This window comes from Ambystoma mexicanum, chromosome 2p (genome assembly GCF_040938575.1).
Source record: "Ambystoma mexicanum isolate Mex_15411 chromosome 2p, UKY_AmexF1_1, whole genome shotgun sequence".
NCBI classification, from domain to species: Eukaryota; Metazoa; Chordata; class Amphibia; order Caudata; family Ambystomatidae; genus Ambystoma; species Ambystoma mexicanum.
The window spans coordinates 772,885,970-772,907,197 of record NC_090923.1 but is presented as its reverse complement, the minus strand read 5'-3'; the positions used below and the strand labels follow the sequence as shown (position 1 = coordinate 772,907,197).

Genomic DNA, 21,228 nt, shown 5'->3' with positions numbered 1-21,228 from the left:
AGCCAATGGCACACACCAGTACCCAGATGTAAGATCTAATGTGGAAACACCTTTGACCCATGCACCTGAGCGAGGCCTTGATCAATAAATGGGAGTGACCATCTAGACACGGGTACCCTTTTATTTAATTCTCTCAAGTCTGCAAACAAATGCCATTGACCATTTGGTTTTAATATGCCCAAAATGGGAGTGTTTGAGGTACTATGAATGGGTCTGATAATTCCTCTCGGATCTAAATGCTTAATTATCTCTGCCAGTGACTCCAAGCATGCCAGTGGCAACTGATATTGGTGCACAAATACCAGATTTCTACCATATCCCTCTGGTAATATTTTGTTGCTTCCAAACGTCAACTTGCCCTTTCAGCACCACTGCATTTCACACACCACCAACTACTCGTGTTTTGTGTGACCTATAATACTGTAGGCAATTTTACAATATGGATGACCCCCAAATGATGCGCTGATATGCCTCCACAATTGTCACTTCACCCCACCACCCATCAAAGCCTTAACAAAGACTATGGTCGAAAAACGTATTGGCTCCCCTCCCACATGCGCCTAGCAGCTTCTGCTAGGCCCTCTGGTTTACTTGTGAAACAACATTAAAACCTTAACTGATGACAACAAGTCAGGAGTTGCTCAAATATTTCGACAACCAAGAACCAAGTAATTCATGGCTACAACAATTGGTTAAAACCATTCACCAGCGCCTCTACTCAACAAGGTTTGCCAACCAACCGTCTCTAAACTCATTCATTGGGAATCTTTGAGTTTTGCTTTCCTGACAAACCATGTGTTAGGCTGCAGGTCTTATTACAGTAACAAATCTAATTATCACTAGTTAGCGCAGGGCTCACTTGTCCTCCAAACTCCAACCAACCGTATCTAGATATTAGTCAACACCGGTCAAATGGTTTGGATCCCCAGCAGGCTAAGAAGGGACTCTGATTGCTGTAGTTCTTCTTTTCCGGGTGCTACCTTCCTCTTTAGTATCCAGGTGTGTAGCTTCAGTCGACAAATTCAGGAAACATCTAATAAGTGACTTTCACTAAATAGTGATGCATTTGAAGCTGCAGTTGGCACATTGGTAGCTCCTGACAGCCTACACCTTGCAGACAGTAGCTGTGCAATTTATAGGGAGGCATTATTGGGAAATTGAGGGCACATTCAACATATGCTGGCAGCACTTGCACGTGTCTGTTTGGCCTTGCACTTTGCCTATGGTGGCTACACCAAGTTGGGGATTGCAATCCACATATTTCTGCACACACCTATTGGCTTTGTCAATGCATGTTTAACTGTTGCTATTCTTTGGGTTTGCACAGGTATTTCCTTAGTGTTTGGAGAGGAACATGATTCATAGGTGTGACCATTTAAAAACATTGCCAAGTTTCAGGGCAAGGCATATGCTGGAATGATTCTCTGGGTTTAAGGCAGCACAGCCAACATTTCAGCAACATTTTCTCGTTTTCAGGTGCTAACATGTTTAATTGATTGAAGTTGTCATTTAACACAAGGTCAGATGTGTTTGAAATCTTAGTTACTGGAATATATTGTAGTTGTAGTTGTTTTTAAATTTACCTCCCAGGCAGAACAATCATTTTGTATAATTTATTTACCCATTATAATTCCGCATCTGCCTGTATGATGCAATAATCATCATCAGTTTAGCCAAGAGATCCTTGATCTGGGACAAATTGTTCTGCCAACACCATAAACCTCTGTTCCAAACACATGCAAGCCAGCTGGCAATAGTTAACAAGTTGTGTCTGAATATTGATGTGATGGTGCCATGCTGATAGTAAAAGCAGCTGAGGGGTGCATTGCAACATGCTCACACAGTTGTTTTTCGGAGGTGGATTACAGAAGCAGAAATAATAGGCTTCGTCCGAAAAGTGACATTTGTTTGCGTCCCTGAAGAGAACTCTTCCCACTCTTTTACCATAATGGAAGTTGGGTCAACAACTTGTCTCCTGCTGATCACGTTCATCTTCACCCTGCTGCTGATGAATGTGAGGAAGGTGTTTCAGAAAGGCAAGCTGCCCCCTGGGCCCACGCCCTTGCCTCTGGTGGGCAACATTCTCCAAGTGAAAAACGGGAAAATTGTAAAGTCCATTCTGAAGGTAACACTTTTCCTGTCTGCACGCTTTTCTGGTATCTGTCATTTCCTTTGGGCATCTACCATATTGAAATGTCACTGAATGTAGTATTATCAGGTAACTCATTGCCAACTGGGATATCATTTCTTATAATCGTAATGATAAGATGCATTTACAACCCACATCTATTGTGGAAGAATATATACTTGGTGCATGAGCCAATTTCCTAGAACAATATCAACTGAAAGCTCAAGCATGGGGAATGGTGTCCTCTGTTACATGGAGTCATGTGGTAAAGATATTTACAAGTCCATATGAGACTGTAATCCCTTAAATGCAATGTGCCTATATTTCCCTCCCTGATTGCATAGCAAGCTATTGAGATTTCCCAGAACTATCATTCTTGTGTTGGTAACACCTTATAAAATATTGCAGCCCAATAAGAAATTGGGCATTGTGAAAAAAAAGCAATCTTTTCAGCTAATTTGCATTCCCACGATGCATGCTGTCAGGCTCTGATCATTATGTGAACTGCCACTCGTTGTTATGTAGTGCTGTGCCATGTGTCAGAGAAACATATCTTACACATCAGTTTAATGTAGTAGCATAGCAGAAACTGCTTTGTCTTTGAAGAAGCAAGACCTGCCCTTCTTGAGGACTGTCTTTATAGGCCACTTGTCCGGTGGCTAATTTGAAATTTAACAGGAGCATCTGGAATCCTAATCTCTGGCATTCTGGCCCATTAAATGCATTGCAAATCTTTATTGTGAATGTCTGTCATCAATGCAGATGCCTAAGGGACGAGTAGCTGTATGCTTCCACCATGGGTTGGACCAACCCCGCCCATGGCAACAACTCATTTCTCAAACGTATGCTTCGAATAAGCAGGAAAACACAGATTTAATAATCACTTGATACCACGCGATCTCGGTATGAAAAAGTGCCCGATAGCAGTTTTCTGCGTCTCAATCGGTGCATGTCAATTAAAGCAAAGAATAAGGAACATGCCTTGTCAAAGCCAAATGTTGAACCAACTGTGGAATAGGAACGTCGGCTGGAATAAAGAAAACAATTAGGAATGAACCTGCTTGATATTATTTACTCATCTAAACACTGTTTCAAAAAAGAAGACCAGCACATGTAAGAAAAATAATATGCCCCAGCACATGTATGTTTTATTAGCGCTAATGGTGTTTACTCTTACATAACAGGTAGAACTGTGTTTTAAACCTGCCATAATAGTTATGGTATAGGAAACCATTGAAAGCACCACCCATCCCTCAGCTAAGCAAATATCTGTGCAGTCACTATTCTATGGATGGATTCCTGATTGAAATTGTATACTATTTCTGGAAAGTTGTTTTACCACCTGACCTACCCATTGGTAAAAGCCCCTGTGATTAGGTAGCATGTAAAACATCTGCTGCACTGCGACAGAACTGTGCACACATATTGTAACATACAACAACGCAAATATATACACAAAGATGTATACAATAAGGGGCTGCCCACAGTGAGCAAGATGACTAAAACATATACCTGTCCTTCCAGAATATGATGCCAACATCAATCTTTCGAACAAATATTCTTCGCTAAAAAATGGTCTCATGTCCTTTATTGCTTATTAAAGTCGAATTTCGAAAATAACTTGAATCGCTGAAAATTGTCTGACATTTTTGCTGGCCCGCTTGGACATTTTCAATGTTAACCTTTTTTCTGTGGGCATAAGGTGTTCCATTTTGAAGGCGTGTTTGCCATTTTGCAGTGAATGAAATTTCACATTGCAGCGTTCACTCGCGCTGCTCTCGCTGGCCTGCGTTATCGGACATTGTTAAACGCTCTTCTGGCTCAGAGCAGGGCTCATCCATGGGTGCATTTAATGGGTCTCGGTATAGCCTTGGCTATCCCCACCAGTCGGCCAGAACTAAATTACCAAATGGTTTCAGTAAATGTCTGCATTTTTACTCTTCTCACCAGTTGCTACCCCATGAAGTAAATAGCAGTGATTATGAGGTCACGTCTATCATAGAAATAACTTCATTTTTCGCCACCAACCAAGAGGTAAAACTGAAGTTTTAAATAATTTTTACACGAAAAATATGTTTTCCTGAAGTGAAGGAATTCAGCAGGGATTCCCTTGAAAACTGGGGTACACTGATCTCAGACACATATCGTCTCGTCCGATTTACAATGTGATGCAGAGAGTGTCAATAGTGACCCGGCTCCATCAACATTTGGCCATCTACCCCCACTCTTGTCAGGGGTCCTACCTTCAACACTATCCCCTCAATGACCTGGCCCTGTAGATTACTTTATATGACACCCTCTTCCAAGGCCTGATCATCACCTTGTGTTATCACGACATTCCAGACCAGATAACGTTCCTGTCCCCACACTCGTGTGGCATTAACAATGTTTCTTAAGCAGAGCCAGAACATGTGTTTCTGTTGCTTTGTATTTTGAGAGCTTCCAGCACCCCTACACGATCTCGGGTGCCCAGACCTCTTACATAACAACCTGCATAAAGAGATCTCCAGTTTATGTGAAGCCCTTGCGCTTTTAGCAAAAATGTAATAACTGCTCTGTTACTGAATATGACCGTCTGAAAATTAAAAACTGAGCTCTGGATCATCACGTGTATGAATTGGGAGAGCATGGAGACCATCTCAACTGCTTAAGACCTTTGAGATATAGTATGCCAGAAAAAAATGGAAAACAACCCTTCCTCCAAAAACACATTTATCATGCTTTTAATCCCTAATAGCCTTTTCAGGTTTCCTGCTAAAAGCAACACTACGACTGCTGCATCTCAGGTACAGGATAACAACCTATCTTTCGTCTTCATTGACAAGATCAAGCCAATACTGACCTACATTGTGGGCCACCAAAGATTCTACTCCACCAGAGATCCTCCTCCCTCCTGTACTGGACAATAAGCCTAATACACTTTATTCCACTTTTAAACAGATAACACACATTTCCCCTCTAGTGCCGAGAACTTCTGATGACCCAGCTAGCCTTGACAATGGCCACCCCTTTGCACCCCTTGGCACAAAGAGGCAGAATACACAAGAACATGCCTAGAAGACAACTGCTTGACATCAGTAAAAACAATAATCTGGTCATGAACACCAATCTGTGTTCCAGACCATCAGAGGTACTGAATGAACCATTTCATGAAAGATGAACTGATATGGTCACTTGACATTCTCATTCTACTCCACTTGTTAGCTGCATTTGACATTGTTACCAATGCCACTGCATCAATGCATTCGAATGAATCCTTTGACATTGAAGCAATGCACTAATTAGGCAATACGCCCAGAGACTGCGGGCCATTACCGCCTAAGGTAATGCCCTGGGGCCCATAGTTAACAAAGGCCCAGTGGGCATTACCATAGGCGGTAATGGGCGGAAGTTGAGGGGCTTTATGCCATTAGTACCCCGGCTCGCTACACTGCATTACTAAAGGCATTTTTTTTCTGTTCCGAAACTCTCCGCGTTTCGGAACAGGAAAACAAAATGTCAAACAAATAGCAGCTGGAGAAGGGAAAACAAAGTCCATGGCGCCCATTAAAAAGATAGGAAGAAAAGTAAACAAATAAAATGGCCACTAGGGAGAAGGGACTACATGTAGTCCCTTCTTCCTTTCCATGATGACCTGTCGCAGATCCGGAGCAGACATGCTGGGGACACAAGTGTTCCCAGCGTGTCTGCTCTCGAAATGGACAAAAAAGAAGGTAACTGAGGGTGGGAGGGCGGTAAGGGAATTCTGTGGATGGGGGAGGGTGTTGGGGGAGAAGACTTACCTGATTCCCCGGTGAGGGGAGATGGTGGCTGCCGACCATGAGGAGGCTCAGGGCAGCGGGATTACCATGTGGTAATGCCCGCATTCTGAGCCTCCCCATTGGCTGGGAGTCCACCACACCCCCGTCACCGTGTACTAATGTGGATCTGCTCCTTCCTTCACCACAGACAGGTGGTAGTATGATCTGGTCCTTTCCTTTCAGAGTCAGGAAATTACAACTGGAGTCTTCCAAAAGTCAGTTCTGTTCCCTTGATTCTTTAACACCTAATACTACCTGGACCACCCTCATTGCACCATTCTCCCGAACCTTTAAAGCACATGTCAATGACAGATACATTCCTATCAGCCTGAAAGGTGTGGCCACTGACCACTATTATGTTTAGAGAAGCAATTCACACTTCTAGGACTGGATGACTGACATTAGTTAATGTTTCAATTATTAGAAAATATGCGGTGACTGTGTCTTCCCCACAATACCAATTTATTAGAACTGGGATAGGATGGTCTCATCTGTAAATGAGACAACTCACCTGGCACCTAATACAATACATATGAGTGAAATACCTACCAACAGAATAGTATGCTAAAATGAAAACCAGCTGGCAGTGTTTGTTGAGAGCTCTGATCTGTTGGTGAACGCGCTTGACTACATCTTGTAGTCGGCAAAGCGGGACAAAGGGCCATTTTGCAGGAGAGGCTGGCACAGGGACGTCATTTCACCAACATGCCAGGGGTAGCGGATGTGACATCACATGACCCTTGACCCCCCTGATGACATCACAGGAAGTGATGTTATTTGACCCCACCCCAAAGTGATATCGCGGGAAGTGATGGAACACGACCTTTCATCCGTTGACAAAACAGGAAGTGGCAACACATAGCATTGTACACTACGAAAAATATGGGCACGATATCACTATAATGTGATGAACATTTCATACAAGAATGGATCTCCATATGTATTGTTAAGATCAGTATGAAAGTGTTAAACTTGAGGCACTCCTGTTCTTATTTTCCTTCTTTTTTTAAGGGGCCTGAACAAGAAAGCCAGCCACTTTAGAAGTAAAGAGCCAAATGGTGCTGGCCACAGCCCAGGAGCTTGTATTAAAAAGAATAAAAAAACAAAAAAAAGCGACCCCTAAATGACGTCCCTGGGCTGGCAGCGTTTGATGAGTGCTCTGATCACTGCTGGAAGTAAGGGAGTCTGTACCTTTTACTAATCAGAGATGGAGGTCCTCGATAACACTTGGTTATGGTCGCTCGAGCGAAGTGCTAAAATATGCAGTTTTCCAGGAGAGGCTGGTGACAGGCAGCATTTGACGAGAGCTCCGATTATGGCTGAAAGTAAGGCAGCCTGTGCCTTTAACCAAGTGTAGGTGGACGCTCTTGAGAACAGCTGAATGTAGCCGCGCAAGTGAGGTGCGACAAAGCAGAGTTTTGCATTATGTGCAATTGGGGCAAAAGGCCCACAGTGAGTGAGGACCTGAAAGAACTGACTGACCCTTTGGTAAGAGCCTCCCTATCACTGTTATGTCTATTAGAATGAAGTATAAACTACACAACAACTATCACCCCTAAACCCACTGACCTGTCAAGTTAGCATCTGCTAAGCATGCTTTCAAAAAATGAGGATGAAACAGGACAGCATGCAGCTTCCTCACCACGTAACCCCCAGAGTAAACAAAAGTGGCATTCCACAGGGTTAAAGAAAATGGCACATTTCTTTTTGCCCCCCCCCCCAGACAACCAACTAGGGGCGTGTAGGTCCAATATTTTGAAGGAAAATATTAACTCTTTTATGAAGTTGTGGGTGACCCTTTCTGTCGTGCAGTCAGGAAGCTAGGTATGGGATTCAGGGGTGGAGGAAAGTGTGGATCCACCTTCGGGAGACCTTCATCAAGAACCACTGGAGGCTTTCTAAATAGAATTGGACCATTCCTCCATAGAAGGTAGCGCTTACAAACCATTTAATGAATCGATGTTATCCGGTACACCAAACCTGGATACATCTAGTTACTCTAATTGAAGGGTGGCCAGATCAGTTACTCCAACTCCCTCTTCTCTACGAGCTCTGCATCTCATGGTAAAATCCCTATTCCAATTCTATGGCCAAAGAGTAACAACATCAAGGGGTATCTGTGTCCTCAGTAAGACATCTATGCAATCAGTTGCTAGCAAATCTGCAACTCGATAATCCGGCTTGCAGGCTTGATGAAACCAGTCCAGGTGCATAAACACACCCATCACCCTCCTTAATCGCACAACTCATCTGATTCCTGATTTAGATGAGCCTCCTGATGAAGACAATATACAAACATCAGATGAATCCCAATTCGGAGAAGCAAATGATAGTGGCACAGTGCTCCAGATAAACTCAATTGCTACTGGAGATGCTCTGAAAGAAAAAGAAGAACAGAAGGCACACGTTTCCCATGAGATCCAATACGGGCACTTGTGAATATAGTAAAATAATCCTCACCATCATTCAAAGAAGTGTGATGATTGTGTATTGATTGAAACAGAAGTCATTGTCCATGATCTTGGGTCACTCCTTAAAATCCATTTGGGAAAGAAAAAGAAAAAAGAAAAAAAAAAGAAAAATAACCTGAACAGTGTGACCTCCTGAAAATGTGGGAGAAATGCAACAGGAGGAAAAGGCAGGTTGAGCCTGAGGCTCAGGTTTTGAATTTGTCATCATCATCATCAGATATTTCGGACAACTCTTTGTATGCACTTGCACCACTAGAGGCTTGTTCATACAGTAAAATTCGCTGCAGTGGGCTGGAGAGGTCAACCGAACTGCAGGGAATAACAGAATAGCATCATGGACTGGCTACTCAGGCCCTAGAAAAGAGCCCAGTAAGTAGGATGATTCACTTAAACCCCGATCAAAATCATAGTCAAACCATGCTCTACATGGAAGACATTTTTGGGGCAAACAAAACCTGCTGTATCACTCCCGTTTATTAGAAGCTGTATCTGGTGTCTACATTATGGATGATAAAATCTGCAGTCATCCATTTGATTATGTTCCAGGATGATGCCAATCTAAATAGGGTGAAAATATTTTAAAAAATGTGCTTGATCACCAGAATTATCCTTGAGAATGCTTATTAGCTGAGAGTGAATTGATTTGACCTTCAAAGTGTAAAGGAATGGGAGAGGCCATCTTTGATCACGGAGAACAACAGGCATGCGGTGGAGACCAATGAAACATTGCACAACATTCTTAGTGGCTGTATCCATTCGTTTGGTGTGTCTTGTGTGCTTTGTAGGCATTTATTAGGGTGCATGTTGACGTTTACACCTGGTATTGCATGGTGTAGGTGTGCCGGGTATTGCGCATGCTTTTTCGCGACCCGAAAATCCCAGTTAAATTCTATTAATTTGTTTATTTTTGGATACCGCATATGGGCGGTGCAATTGCTTGATGGTTGGACATCTCTTGTCACGCACATTTTCGCTTGTTCTACCTCATTCATTGTGTTCTGCCCCCTTTTTGGGTGGCTGCTTAGGCCCGGCCCACCCTCTAGCAGTCTCGCGCAAGGCGTTCCTTGGCTCGCAGTGATGTGGCAGACGGGCCCCGTATCCTTGCAAGTCCCAGGTAAGCCCCACGCATTGCTTTCCATGAATCGATGAACAGGGATTTTGCGCACAAGTCCCCTTTTTTCTACGCAGAATATTCCATGAATCGCCCCCTTGGTCTGCCCACCACAATCTAATTTAGAATATCCTATTGGCCATTACATAATTTCTACTAAATAGGAAATTGTGACTAACACATTTTTGTTTTACAAATACAAAAAATATGCTGACCTTTTCAATCACTTATACATAATTTCAATATTTTCAAATTCGATCACAATTGTCATATGCTTACATTTTAATCAGACATATTGTATTTTACATTCTTTGAAGCAGTAAATAACAGTTTTCATCTTCATGTTTGTGAATTACATGATTGCGGATCCAGTTTAACCTATTCCATTGACATGGGAGGAATGGTAGAAAGCAAAGTCAGAAAATCACACCTTTTTATTCTTAAAGAAAAGATTGCTGAAAACTTCTTTTCGAAGTTGGGTGGTAATAATTTCAAATTGGGTGACGGTTAATTAACAATGATCAGTAACTGAAAGTGGCTTAGGTTAACTGTTCAGTGGTAGGAAAAACGCCTGTCCATTAGCTCCTGGATATGTTTATTTTATCATCATTCTTAACTGTGAAATATTGGTGTGCCTTACCTTATCTGTATCTATGGAAGTGTGCTTCTAATCATACTTGAATCAAACATCTCAAATAGATATTGTATTTAGTAAGATATTAAAGGAAAATAAACAAGGGTATCAGTGCTCTGATGGTTATAAGTAGAGACTACAAATTGGTAAAATGATTGCCATAAAATCTATTCTACATTCTTGATGCAGCGTATATGTGGCCAGTACTTTCAGCTATGTTCTGTTTTCATGGTTAACAGTTTCATTGTCATAATATTAAAAATATTGCAATGGACCATCAGGACAATATGTGCATAAGATAATGCCAATATTGCAAGATAATACCATGTTAAAGCAATAAAGTAGCTTACATAACAATATTAAAATATGCTGCATTAACCTCAAAGCCTAAGACATAAGATCCTAAACGAATAGTCAGTAAATATTGTAACTGTTAAGCATCCCTACTGTGAATATATAATTAATAACCATATCATTTACAGATATTATTACACACAATAAATTGTTCCTATCGTATATAAATACTAACAAGTAATAGACCAATGTTCTGTTTTTGTGAATGAAAAATACATTTGTACCCAGTTTTCTGGTAAATTATTATAATTATTGTAAGTCTGCTATTTGTTCTTATGTAATAATCAATCCAGCACAAAGATTTATAATGTATATTTTACAAATGTATGTTTAAAAAGGTGGTCCCAATCAATAATCAATAAATAAACAAACACAAGAAAATTGAGTAGAACAAGTGCATGAAAACACCCAGCTTCATTCAATCATGAATCGGCTGGGAAAACACAAAAACCCAATCTCAACATAACAATGTAAAACACAAGCTTTTACGTCCAAAATAAGTCACACATGACAGCAAAGTTATGGCTTTTCCTACTAAAAGTGTTTACACTACATTGTGCTACCCTATTGGTTGGCACCATGCACCAGTGGCCAACCTTGAAGGCACAATACTAATTGGTGGGTGGTTTGCTCACCCGACCTTGGGCACTGTAATGAAATGCCAGAATACGTGGTGGGGAAGAAGAGATGGGCAGGCAAGAATTGCTCAGTGGAGTTGCCACTGAGCTTGAAGACGCCTGTTCTGTAGTAAATACTACTTAGGAATTGTTGATTCTAGAAATGCAACATTGTGATTCTTTTCGTGTAGTCAATCTCAATAGACTGACAAAATAATTCACTCTTTTTGGATTCAGATTTCAATTTTGCATACAATTAGTCTTGATTCAAGAGTTAAAAAGCAGTGGCCCTTGCCAATGCATTTCTGACTTGATTTCCTTCCTCAGGGCGGGCTCTAAAAAAACATTAACAGAAATGGGGTTAACATCACCCCTTTCCTCATGGAATACAATTACATAAAATGTCACTTTTTTCAAATTCAACATACTTCTTCATATCATCAAGCCAAACATACCTGCCAACGTATTGCATGTTCTGCTGCCAATTATATCTTTAATTTCCCTTTAGACACATTTGACCATTTGTCAAGCCATTAAAACCAAAGTCTGCATGCTGTAGCTCAAATATCTCTTGCACACATCTATTGTAGGTCCAATGCATGTGTTATTAACCATTATGTTGGTTTATTTGGCAGGAATGTGCGTGTCACAATTTTAGGTTGCACCCTGAAAAAAAGGGAAAATTCCAATTTACAACTATAATGAAATATGAAGTCACAATTTGATGTTCACTTCTATTGTCTCTTCTTTAACTGTTTGTTATAACCAAGAGCGCTTACCGCTGCTGAGGAATATGCTGCACGGAATATGCTGCCAATTCGACACGATAATGGAGGCAATGATTTCTTCTGATTAAAAAATGCGAGTCCTTTCAAGTCAAGGAGACGCAAGTTAGTGCTTGAATATGAGTGTTTAACTGTATTTCTGAAATGCTTGTGCATTGCTTAGAAAAGCACTTACTTGGTATATATTGTTTGTTGCTCGCATCGAGGGTTCGGCAGCGTTGTTGTGTCTACAGCAACAGCAGTTCCACTTGACAGCAGGACGCTGGGACCCACAATCAAGTTATTTATTGCTACATCATCGCGCATGTGCGCAGTGACGTTTCTATGTATATCCCGTCTATCGGGAATTGTAGTTCCCACGTCTTAGTACACTCAAAATCACGATACTTTGCGTATAGTTATTTAATTGATTTTCTGTTTGGCGCAAATATACCATTATTTTTTAAAACAAGATCTTCTAATGCACAGTTACCTTTGGCAACGTTTTTACTGATAAATGTCTATAAAACATGATTTGTGGAAACGTGTATTACTTATTTCTGAAAGTCAGATCATTAGAATGAGTCATTACTCTCTAATGCACTAACTTATTTCAGTAAATAATTTCAGTGTTCGGACAATTAGCCCCCCGGTTTCAACTTTACTCACATATTTAGTGTTGTCAATCATTTGACCATAATTCGGTCTGTGTTTATGTCAATGTTATAAACTTTGTATTGAACCTTTCAATCATAGCGTAAGTAATGATATACACTTGTGCATTCTGAAATGTTATGCTAATTCAAAATTACTAACGTGCAATTAGACAATGTTCAAACAACGTCATCAAATAGCGCCGCTTGTCAACCTGATATTATTTGAGAGATATATACAGCAGGTGATACAGATCATTTCTTCATCCTCAATTTCTTGTTATACATCAGCTGCTATGGTTGTGTATATGGGAATACTTTATGGTTTCCCTATTAATGTACAGGCAACGATCTGTATTTAGTGTTCAATGTTCATATTTAGCAGTCCGCTCATACAATATACACAGAAAACAAGTTAGATCAAGTTCTTCGTTGAGACCTGATGGGGCAACAGTGTCAAGATTATCGATTGAAAACATCTCTCGTTGTTCTAGCTTTTTCGTTATGTTCATGCGTAGATCTTTGGTCTTAATCACTTGAAATTTGAAAGCACACTTGTGCAAGTTGGTGTCTATAGTAATGAAAATGTCTTGCAATTGGTGAGTGATGGTTGTTTGTTCTTATGTTGGACTTGTGTTCATTCCAATGTATTCAAGCTTTATGGCCAGTTTGTCCAACATACGTCAAACCACATGGACAATTAATCGCATGGACGTTGTTCTGAAATTCACATGTTGCATAATAATAATCTTTCAGTTGTATTTTTTCTCCCATTTTTGAATGTGTGATAATATTTCCTTCTATTACAATGTTACAGTTATTGCAGGCAAGACATGGGTAAGTGCCCGGGTGCTTGCTACATTGTCTCTTTGGATGGTCTGGATGAGTTTTAACAAGAGGATCGTTAAGATTATGACTTCTTTGAAATGCAAAGATTGGTTTGGTGCTAAAATTGTTCTGTAATCTTGTATTACATGTCAAGAGAGGTCAATGTTTCAGGACAGCTTGCTTAATTGTATGTGTCTGAACACTGTATTTGCTTACAAACACCATTGATGTGAACGTTTTGGTATTCTGTCTCTTTGATGTTAATAATTGACTGAATTCTTTTTGGTTGACTTTAGATCTTGCTTCTTGTAATTTTGATTCTCGATACTCTCTAGACTGAAATTTTTCAAGCATTTTGGTTGATTCAATTTCCCAACTGTTGCTGGCGTTGACAATTCTCTTGACCTTTAACAATTGACTGTATGGTAAACTCTTGATTGTGGCAGGAGGGTGAAACCTTAATCTATGTGGAAGGTTATTTCTATCAGTGGGTTTGTGGTAGATGTTGGTTTCAAAGTTGGGCACCGATGGTATAATCTGTACGTCCAAAAAGTGTAGACCATGATTTACTATTTCCGAGATAAACTGTATTCTTGTGTCTAATGAATTAAGGTAATTCAAAAAGAGATCCAAATTCTCTGATGTGTCTTTCCAAATCATAAAGATATTGTATATATAACGTCCCCAGTGCTTCATGTATTTCTGCCAAACTGGATAGTGTAGAACATAATCTTACTCAAGCTTGATCGTAAAAGCCTTTGTGCATGCTGGGGCCATTGTGGCCCCCATCGCAGTCCCACTTATTTGCTGATAGAACGTTTTGTCAAATTTGAAGTATGAATTCTGGGCTATCATTTCGAGCATGATCATAATGAACTCTTTGGAAGCTCCACTATTTTCCTCTTTCAGCAGAATCCAATCCACTGCTTGTGTTCCTAAATCATGCGGAATTGAAGTATACAAGCTGCATACATCGATGGTAACTAGAATGTCATTGTGTTCTATTTCAATAGCATGTAGTCTGTTCAAAAAATGTGTAGTGTCCTTGATGTATGATGGACATTTTTGAATAATAGGTTGTAGAATTTTATATATGTAGATACCTAGTGATTGTAATAATCCTTTGGTTGCAGCTACGATGGTTCTTCCTGGCGGTTTCTGTAGGGGCTTCTGTATCTTCAGCAGTAGATAGAAATGTGAACCTTTGGACATTGTGTTGTCAAGAATGTTTTGGTTACGGTTGAAATCCATTCCTTCTCTTCTACTGATAGTAATATAGCTTCAATCTTTCATTTAATTTCTTGTGTTGGATACACTGGTAAGACTTTGTAGGTTCTGGTGTCATGTAATTGCCTACAGCATTCCTCTTGTTTCCATTATTATGGGTGCTCCTCCTTTATCTGCTGAGGGAATCATCATATCTTGATCTTCATAGAGTTTCGTAATTAAGGAGAGATGGGCAGACTGTTGAGATTCATTTTGAAGATGTCAACTCCCTTCCTATTTTCAAGCTTGAGACTTTCATCTGGCAATTTGCTTGTGGCCTTGACACTGCCCCTGTGCTTGGATGCACCACGGAAATAGCAGGTGTGCTATGTAGTCAATGGTTTTGTACCAATCGCGTGTTAGGCAACCACTACTTTTGACCTAATTTTCATTTATTTGTTGAGTTTTCTGCTATTCTAACCAAGATTTGGTGTCTGTGTGTTTATTTATTAAGAGGCTGTTTGGCATGATAGCGTCTTAGACCTGGAGATCAAAAGCTATCTGTATTTTCACACTGCTACCAATAGAAAAAAAGAATCATGTTTATAGCGTTTCATGCTGTGTACTTTTGGGAAATGTTCTCTAGTGGTTTTCATTCCTTGGCAGGTCCCCCCTGTTTTATAACCTTGAGGCCCAAGCATCTCTCTGAATATTGCGTGGTTTCTATGTAAGGATTCAGTATTTCAGATTCCATCTAAATGTTGTTACATAGGCTCACTCTCCACCATGTTAATGTTCTTTGTGTCTCGTGCATTGCATGCCGCCATGAATTCAGTCCCTGCCCATATTTGCTGCCATTTACTTCTACCTTTGTTCATGTCTATGTTACTTTGAGTAACCCTATGTCGGTCTGCTGCAACATTTTTAGACTTGTGTGTGTTCTCTACCTTTAGGCCCTACTTTGAGTGGTGCAACCTAACATGCACTTTATGGTGGCTTCATTGTCCCCAATGTTTAAACTAACTGTTTACAGGTCCCTTATCATATTTGTCAGCTTATATGTACGTTCACATTTGCAAACATCTAGGGAGGAGCCACACCTGGTTTTGATCTTATCTGCAACATCACAAGCACATTTTTATTTTATATGAGCACCTCTGTTTTTCCTCCCCTCTTATTCACATGGGAACCGTCCTACCTATCACTGCTTGTCTAAAAACCTCTTAGTTTTAACAGTCTCCTGACATTCACCCCACAAGTCAAAGAGCTGTCAAAAAAAGGAAATCTGTTTCATCTAATCTGTTTCTATGAATTATGCAAGGCACATTCTTTACAACACTGAACAATAACGATTGCCATCATTACCGTACGTATTGCTTCTGAATGTTGTTGATCACTTATGTTTACTATAAGCTATCACATAAAGCAGAAATACTGTTGATAGAAGAAGTGCACAAGTGTGGTGGGAGATTCAGAGCAGCAAAGGTTATGACTGGAGTAGGGTGGAATTCAATGGGCTTTGAAGGGGCATGCAAGATTCAGCATACAGGAGCAAGAAGTGCTGGTGTGATAGGGATAGCAGTATCCCTAAAAAATGAGCATGACAATACAGCTATGAAATCAGGAAGCAAGGGTGCATATTGGGATGGTGAGGTGTGGACTCATATGAGTTAATGGGTCCCTTAGACAAAAAGGACATTTGATACAGAGCAAAACGTCGCCTCAAACTAAAGATATAAAAATACTGTTCCAATATAAACATAAGGTCTGTAAGCTCTTTCTGTATCCCTTTCCATCAGACCTGCAATTAAAACTAAGTTTGGTGGCAGAAAACTGCACACTACTGGCACAATGAGGTAGAATGAAATATACTACAACCTTAGAGAAAAAGAGATAATCATTTTAGTTCAGCAAAAAACATACAAACATTTTAGAAACAAACCAATGTTGACCCCTGATTATGAAGTGGGTCTCTCCCACTCGCCATGATGTGTTATTGCTGAACTGGTAATTGTTGAGTCTTCCTTAGGAGAATTGTAAAGCTGTTATTCGAGCCATGAGGTATACCGCCAACACAGAATAATGCAAGGACATTGGTACCTTTGCTACACGAGTCGAGGCTGACTACTGCTGATCCCTTGTGCCTTTTTCCTGTGTTCTGATTGATTGTTGACAAACCGTCACTGACGAGCACTTTCCCTCTTTCGAGCACAGCTTCCGATTTGTGGGCAGAGTCATCAGTAGTGTCCCCATACAAAGCATTTACTGAGTCATTTGGTTTTACTGGCTCTGCAAATAATGTTGCTCGTTTAACAGTGTGACACCTCACAATGTGCAGGGAGGAGTTTGAGAACATTACCTCATAGACTCATGATCATTGAGTGGTGAGAGTAGATTTTGATTTCTCTAGGATTGCAAAAACAGCATGCTCCACATAGAGGGTGACATGACACCCCATGGTAATGGTTGATGAATTTCGTATGACAAATTCAGCTTCTGGCAGAGTCTGCTCACATTGGAAGTGTCCCTGCAGGACCAGGTCTAAGAGCCCACTGTAATCAGCTGAAGGCTCATGTTCCAGTGTGGTCCTTTGTGTGAGAACTGCTATCATCACTTGACTGTTTGAATGTGAGAATGAGAAGAGTTGTTTTTTATAGTCTGATGTTAATAAGACATGTACATTACTTATTGCATTTTTGAGCTCTTGAAAGGATTCAATCATCTCAGCTGTCCAAACAATGGGTTCTTTTAATTTCTGTGCCACCTTTAGCCCGTGCTTATGGGTTTGATGTAAGATAAATAATCAAATATCCATGCTCGACAGTAGTTACGTGAACTTAGGAACTGCTGCATCTGCTTGAGCTTGGTAGTCTGAGGTGTGTTGATAATACCGAGGCAGCCCAGAGCACCCTGTGGGATGTCCTATCGATAGTGAACACTTGATCCTGGGAGTAGGAAATGATTTCCCCCTATTACACATGTCCTTGTATAGTGAGTGACTGTGCCCTGAGGCAAGAAGTTATTCTCCCACAGCTGAGCAGGTGACAGTTGTGGTGGTGACGGGGTAAAGTTTTCTTCCTGGGGTTGTATTTGCTGCTATGGTACAGGGATTGGGGCTGCGGATTAAAGGTGGGGTAATATTGATATGCTGGGACGTTGTGATGTAAGGATGTGATCGGTGTACTTCTACACTTGTGTGCAAAATGGCCTATCTTCCCACAGGACGGCACTGTACTCCCAATTACGGTCTCTTTCCTCCAGACCCACCCCCTCTACCTCTCTGGAAATGTTCTTGTGCTCACTAGAAAACTGCAATGTCCCTTCTAACATCTCTAGGCCCTTCTGCCCAACCCTGCAAGGGGCTGTGTTCAGGTTGCCCTTCTGAACTACTAGTATTTACTGGCGCTTCTAAACTTAGCTTTGCTCATTTATTCTGCACTAACTTTACTTTTGCCCTCTGTGTTTACTCTACCTGATCTTTATCGTTGTCCATTTACTGCCTAGAGTAATGTGTTATGTATGCCTCTAACCACCACATCTCCTGTATCTGTTCTTTATAACTTGAGGGATCATCATCGACCTTCATAGTAAGAGCCATGATAGAATTCGTGTTGGGTTTTTTGGGGTACATGTGTCTTCCAACTTTACATAATTACCCTCGACAGATGTTAAATGGAGTGCCATAAAGGCAGTGTTGCTCAAGTTTGCCCTTGTGTACCCTGCCTTTTTGCCATATCTCATCCATCTGCTCCCCTAGCAGTGAGGCAAAACATTCCTTACTTTCCACACATCTAAGGTGATGCCTTAGGTATGCGTCTCAAGGGTGTAAATCCACTTGCTTGCTCCCGCTGTAAGAGATGGCAAGATATTAATTAAGTAGACTCGATCCATGTTGAGCCAAGGCACATAATGAGGCCCTCACAATCCCTCTGTAACAATGGGAATTGCATCCCATACAGTTTTGGGTGGAGCAAGTGAGAGGTCGCTCCCTCAGTTCTTATTTTTTGCTAAGGCCATTTGGCCGACCGACGGTCAAAGCCTTAGCCCCATGGTGTCACCTCTGCCAATGTATCTCACTCCAACTCATATGCATGCTCCTCTAATACTTAGTCTGTATATTCAGACTCATGGTCTGTAATACTGCTGTTTTCAGTCATACCTTGCAGACATCCAGTAGCTGCCCCTAAGTTTGGGGTTGTCTCATTTGAGTGCAATGGATCTTGAATAACTTTACTGTCGTTCTTAAAAAGAATCTGTCCCACCCTCCATTTGTCTATATCTATCCAAGTGCACTGCCCCTCTCTTTTCAACTGCTGACGATTTTGTCTCTTCATGGCTTATACCATCTTGTGCTCTGGCTTTTGTAATGCAGGCTCTAATTGTCGGCAAGCCTTATTCTCAATTTCTAAAATCAGTGGGTCTCTAGTGATGTCGCCAGGTTTCCCTGATGTGTCCTTGCCATCTTCAGTTGTGGGAGAAGAAAGAGGGTTAGTGTGCCCTACAGCAGGCTGCAGGGAGTAGAACACATACAGGGTGGTGGTTCTGTTGCGTTTCTGTCTGTCAGAGTAATATTAGGGACATTGGGCCTCAATACAACATAGGCGGCCGCAGAATGAACGGTGCCGGTAAGGGACCGGCACCGTTCATTCCAGGCCACCACAGTACGAGGCCTGCACCGGGTGCCGCTCTGAATGCCTCGCCAGACCAGACATCCTTAGCGGGACCTGCTAGCAGACCAGGATGCTAACAACAGGCACGTCATTAACGGGCCCATTGTTAGCATCCTCCCCATTCCCATTGAGCCCAATGGGGACTTAAATGGGAATGGGGATGTACCTGGTCCGGGTCCCGGGAATGGGAATTACTGGGCCCACTTAAGTCAGCATGGCCCGGTAATTCCCTATTCCTGGGACCCGGTATCCGGTACGGGGGTAGCCATGCCGGTAAGAGCGGCATGGCTACCTCCATACTCATAATGAGGCCCATTGTCTTCTTCCACAAACATGTTCAATAGGTCAAGCATGCTCTGCCTATTTTTCAATTTGTTCCCTTTATAGGTTGACAGCAAATGCGTGTGTATATGTTCCAATTCTTTTTTTATCGTGCATGCCATCTTCAGGCCATGGTTTAAATAATTTACCCACAATCCCCTAAACCCATTCCTTATGATAAAACCTTTTCCTTACATTGTGGAAGCGCTTTACACGTATGCTCCAATGGTGTACCATACTTCCAAAAGCCTCTGACCAAACTCAAAACAAAATCTACCAATACAGGCTGTTCTCTGACCATAAGACTTCAAACAATCCTGCCTAAAAAATACACAACCTAAAAACGGTTTATTAACACAACGGCTGTCAACACCTAACTTTGATCACCTTCTTTTACACAATTGCCAACAATACCTAACACCAGACACCTCTATATACACAATTGCTAACAATACCTACAGTGAAACACTTTCATGTACGCAATTGTTAACAACATCTGCACTAAAACACATGTATTTGCTCAATGATGTAGATCCTTCCTCTGACTCTTTACTTCAAGATGAGGGTACTCAAACCTCCTGAAGTTCCCTTCACTCTAGAACTGAGGTATTATCCATCCTTTCATTATAGGACTATTGTATATAGCACTGTCTTTATCCACTAAGAGGACCTTCCCAACATTAATTCACCACCTTCCCAAAATTAATTCACCACTTCATAAACAATACCAGATATGTCAAATACAACAATGTCTTTCCTCACTGAGAGGATCTTTCCCCCCTCTAATTCATCAATTCACAAGCAATAACGAAATATCAATTCACAGGCAAAAGCAAACTATCAAAACACCTCTGTATTTCATACAGAACGGGCATTCAACTTACTATGTGTCGTCTGAGTCCCCCATGACGTACCCCTATCAACTGCCTGCACAGCCCAGGCCTGACGCTCCTCCTCAAGAGATCAGGCAGACATTTAGAGAAACACTGCATCTGCTCACCTCTCCATTTTATGTGCATACCACTGCTCTCTGTAGACAGGTGCTGCAGCCTGGGGCATATGAAGGGGGATCCATGTCATCCTCGGGAAGTGCTGGAGATCACGTTGGGTCACTGCTTTGTTTGGGATTCAGTAACTTCTGGAAACAAAGGTGAGATGCACGAATTGCAGGTAAACAGTTTTTAATCCAATGCAATCAACGCCGGGAGGGCAGTCAATCTCATGAGACCGAGAAACGGAGACCTCACCCCTCCACATCGGGCAACAGTATTTAAAAACAAAGACCACAAAATTAGAGTATATTCTAGATGTTAGGTATATGCAAAGCCCATCCCTCAAATTATTTGCTGCCTGTATAAAAACCTAAGCCAGCATGCATGACCTAGCCTGATTGGTTAGTAAAACAACCAACCTAATCATGTGCAGTTAGGAAGAAGAGAGAAATCTACCACCTAAGCAATAAACTAGATAGTCTGCTATTCTATCCCATGTGACCAGAAATCTTGGCAACCAATGCTACTCCTCAAAATCTGCTACTCTTCCATGTTCGAAAGTGTCCTTGTTACTACTGTATTCTAGTTTGCACCTGCCAAGGACTAAACATGTTATTTCATAGTGTGTAATAGTTTGTGTCGTCCTTCCACCCCACCACATACTTGGCAACCCAAATGC

At 41.3% G+C, this 21,228-nt stretch overlaps 1 protein-coding gene across 1 annotated transcript in view; it reads left to right on the top strand.

The window, feature by feature from the left end:
- Positions 1 to 1,865: 1,865 nt before the first annotated feature.
- LOC138566777 (cytochrome P450 2G1-like) overlaps positions 1,866 to 21,228 on the top strand; it is a 772,909-nt gene continuing 753,546 nt past the window's right edge. Inside the window, exon 1 of the mRNA XM_069644428.1 lies at positions 1,866 to 2,125. Within this exon, the coding sequence (XP_069500529.1) occupies positions 1,949 to 2,125 (177 nt within the window). The 5' untranslated portion in view covers positions 1,866 to 1,948. The remainder of the gene's footprint in view (positions 2,126 to 21,228) is intronic.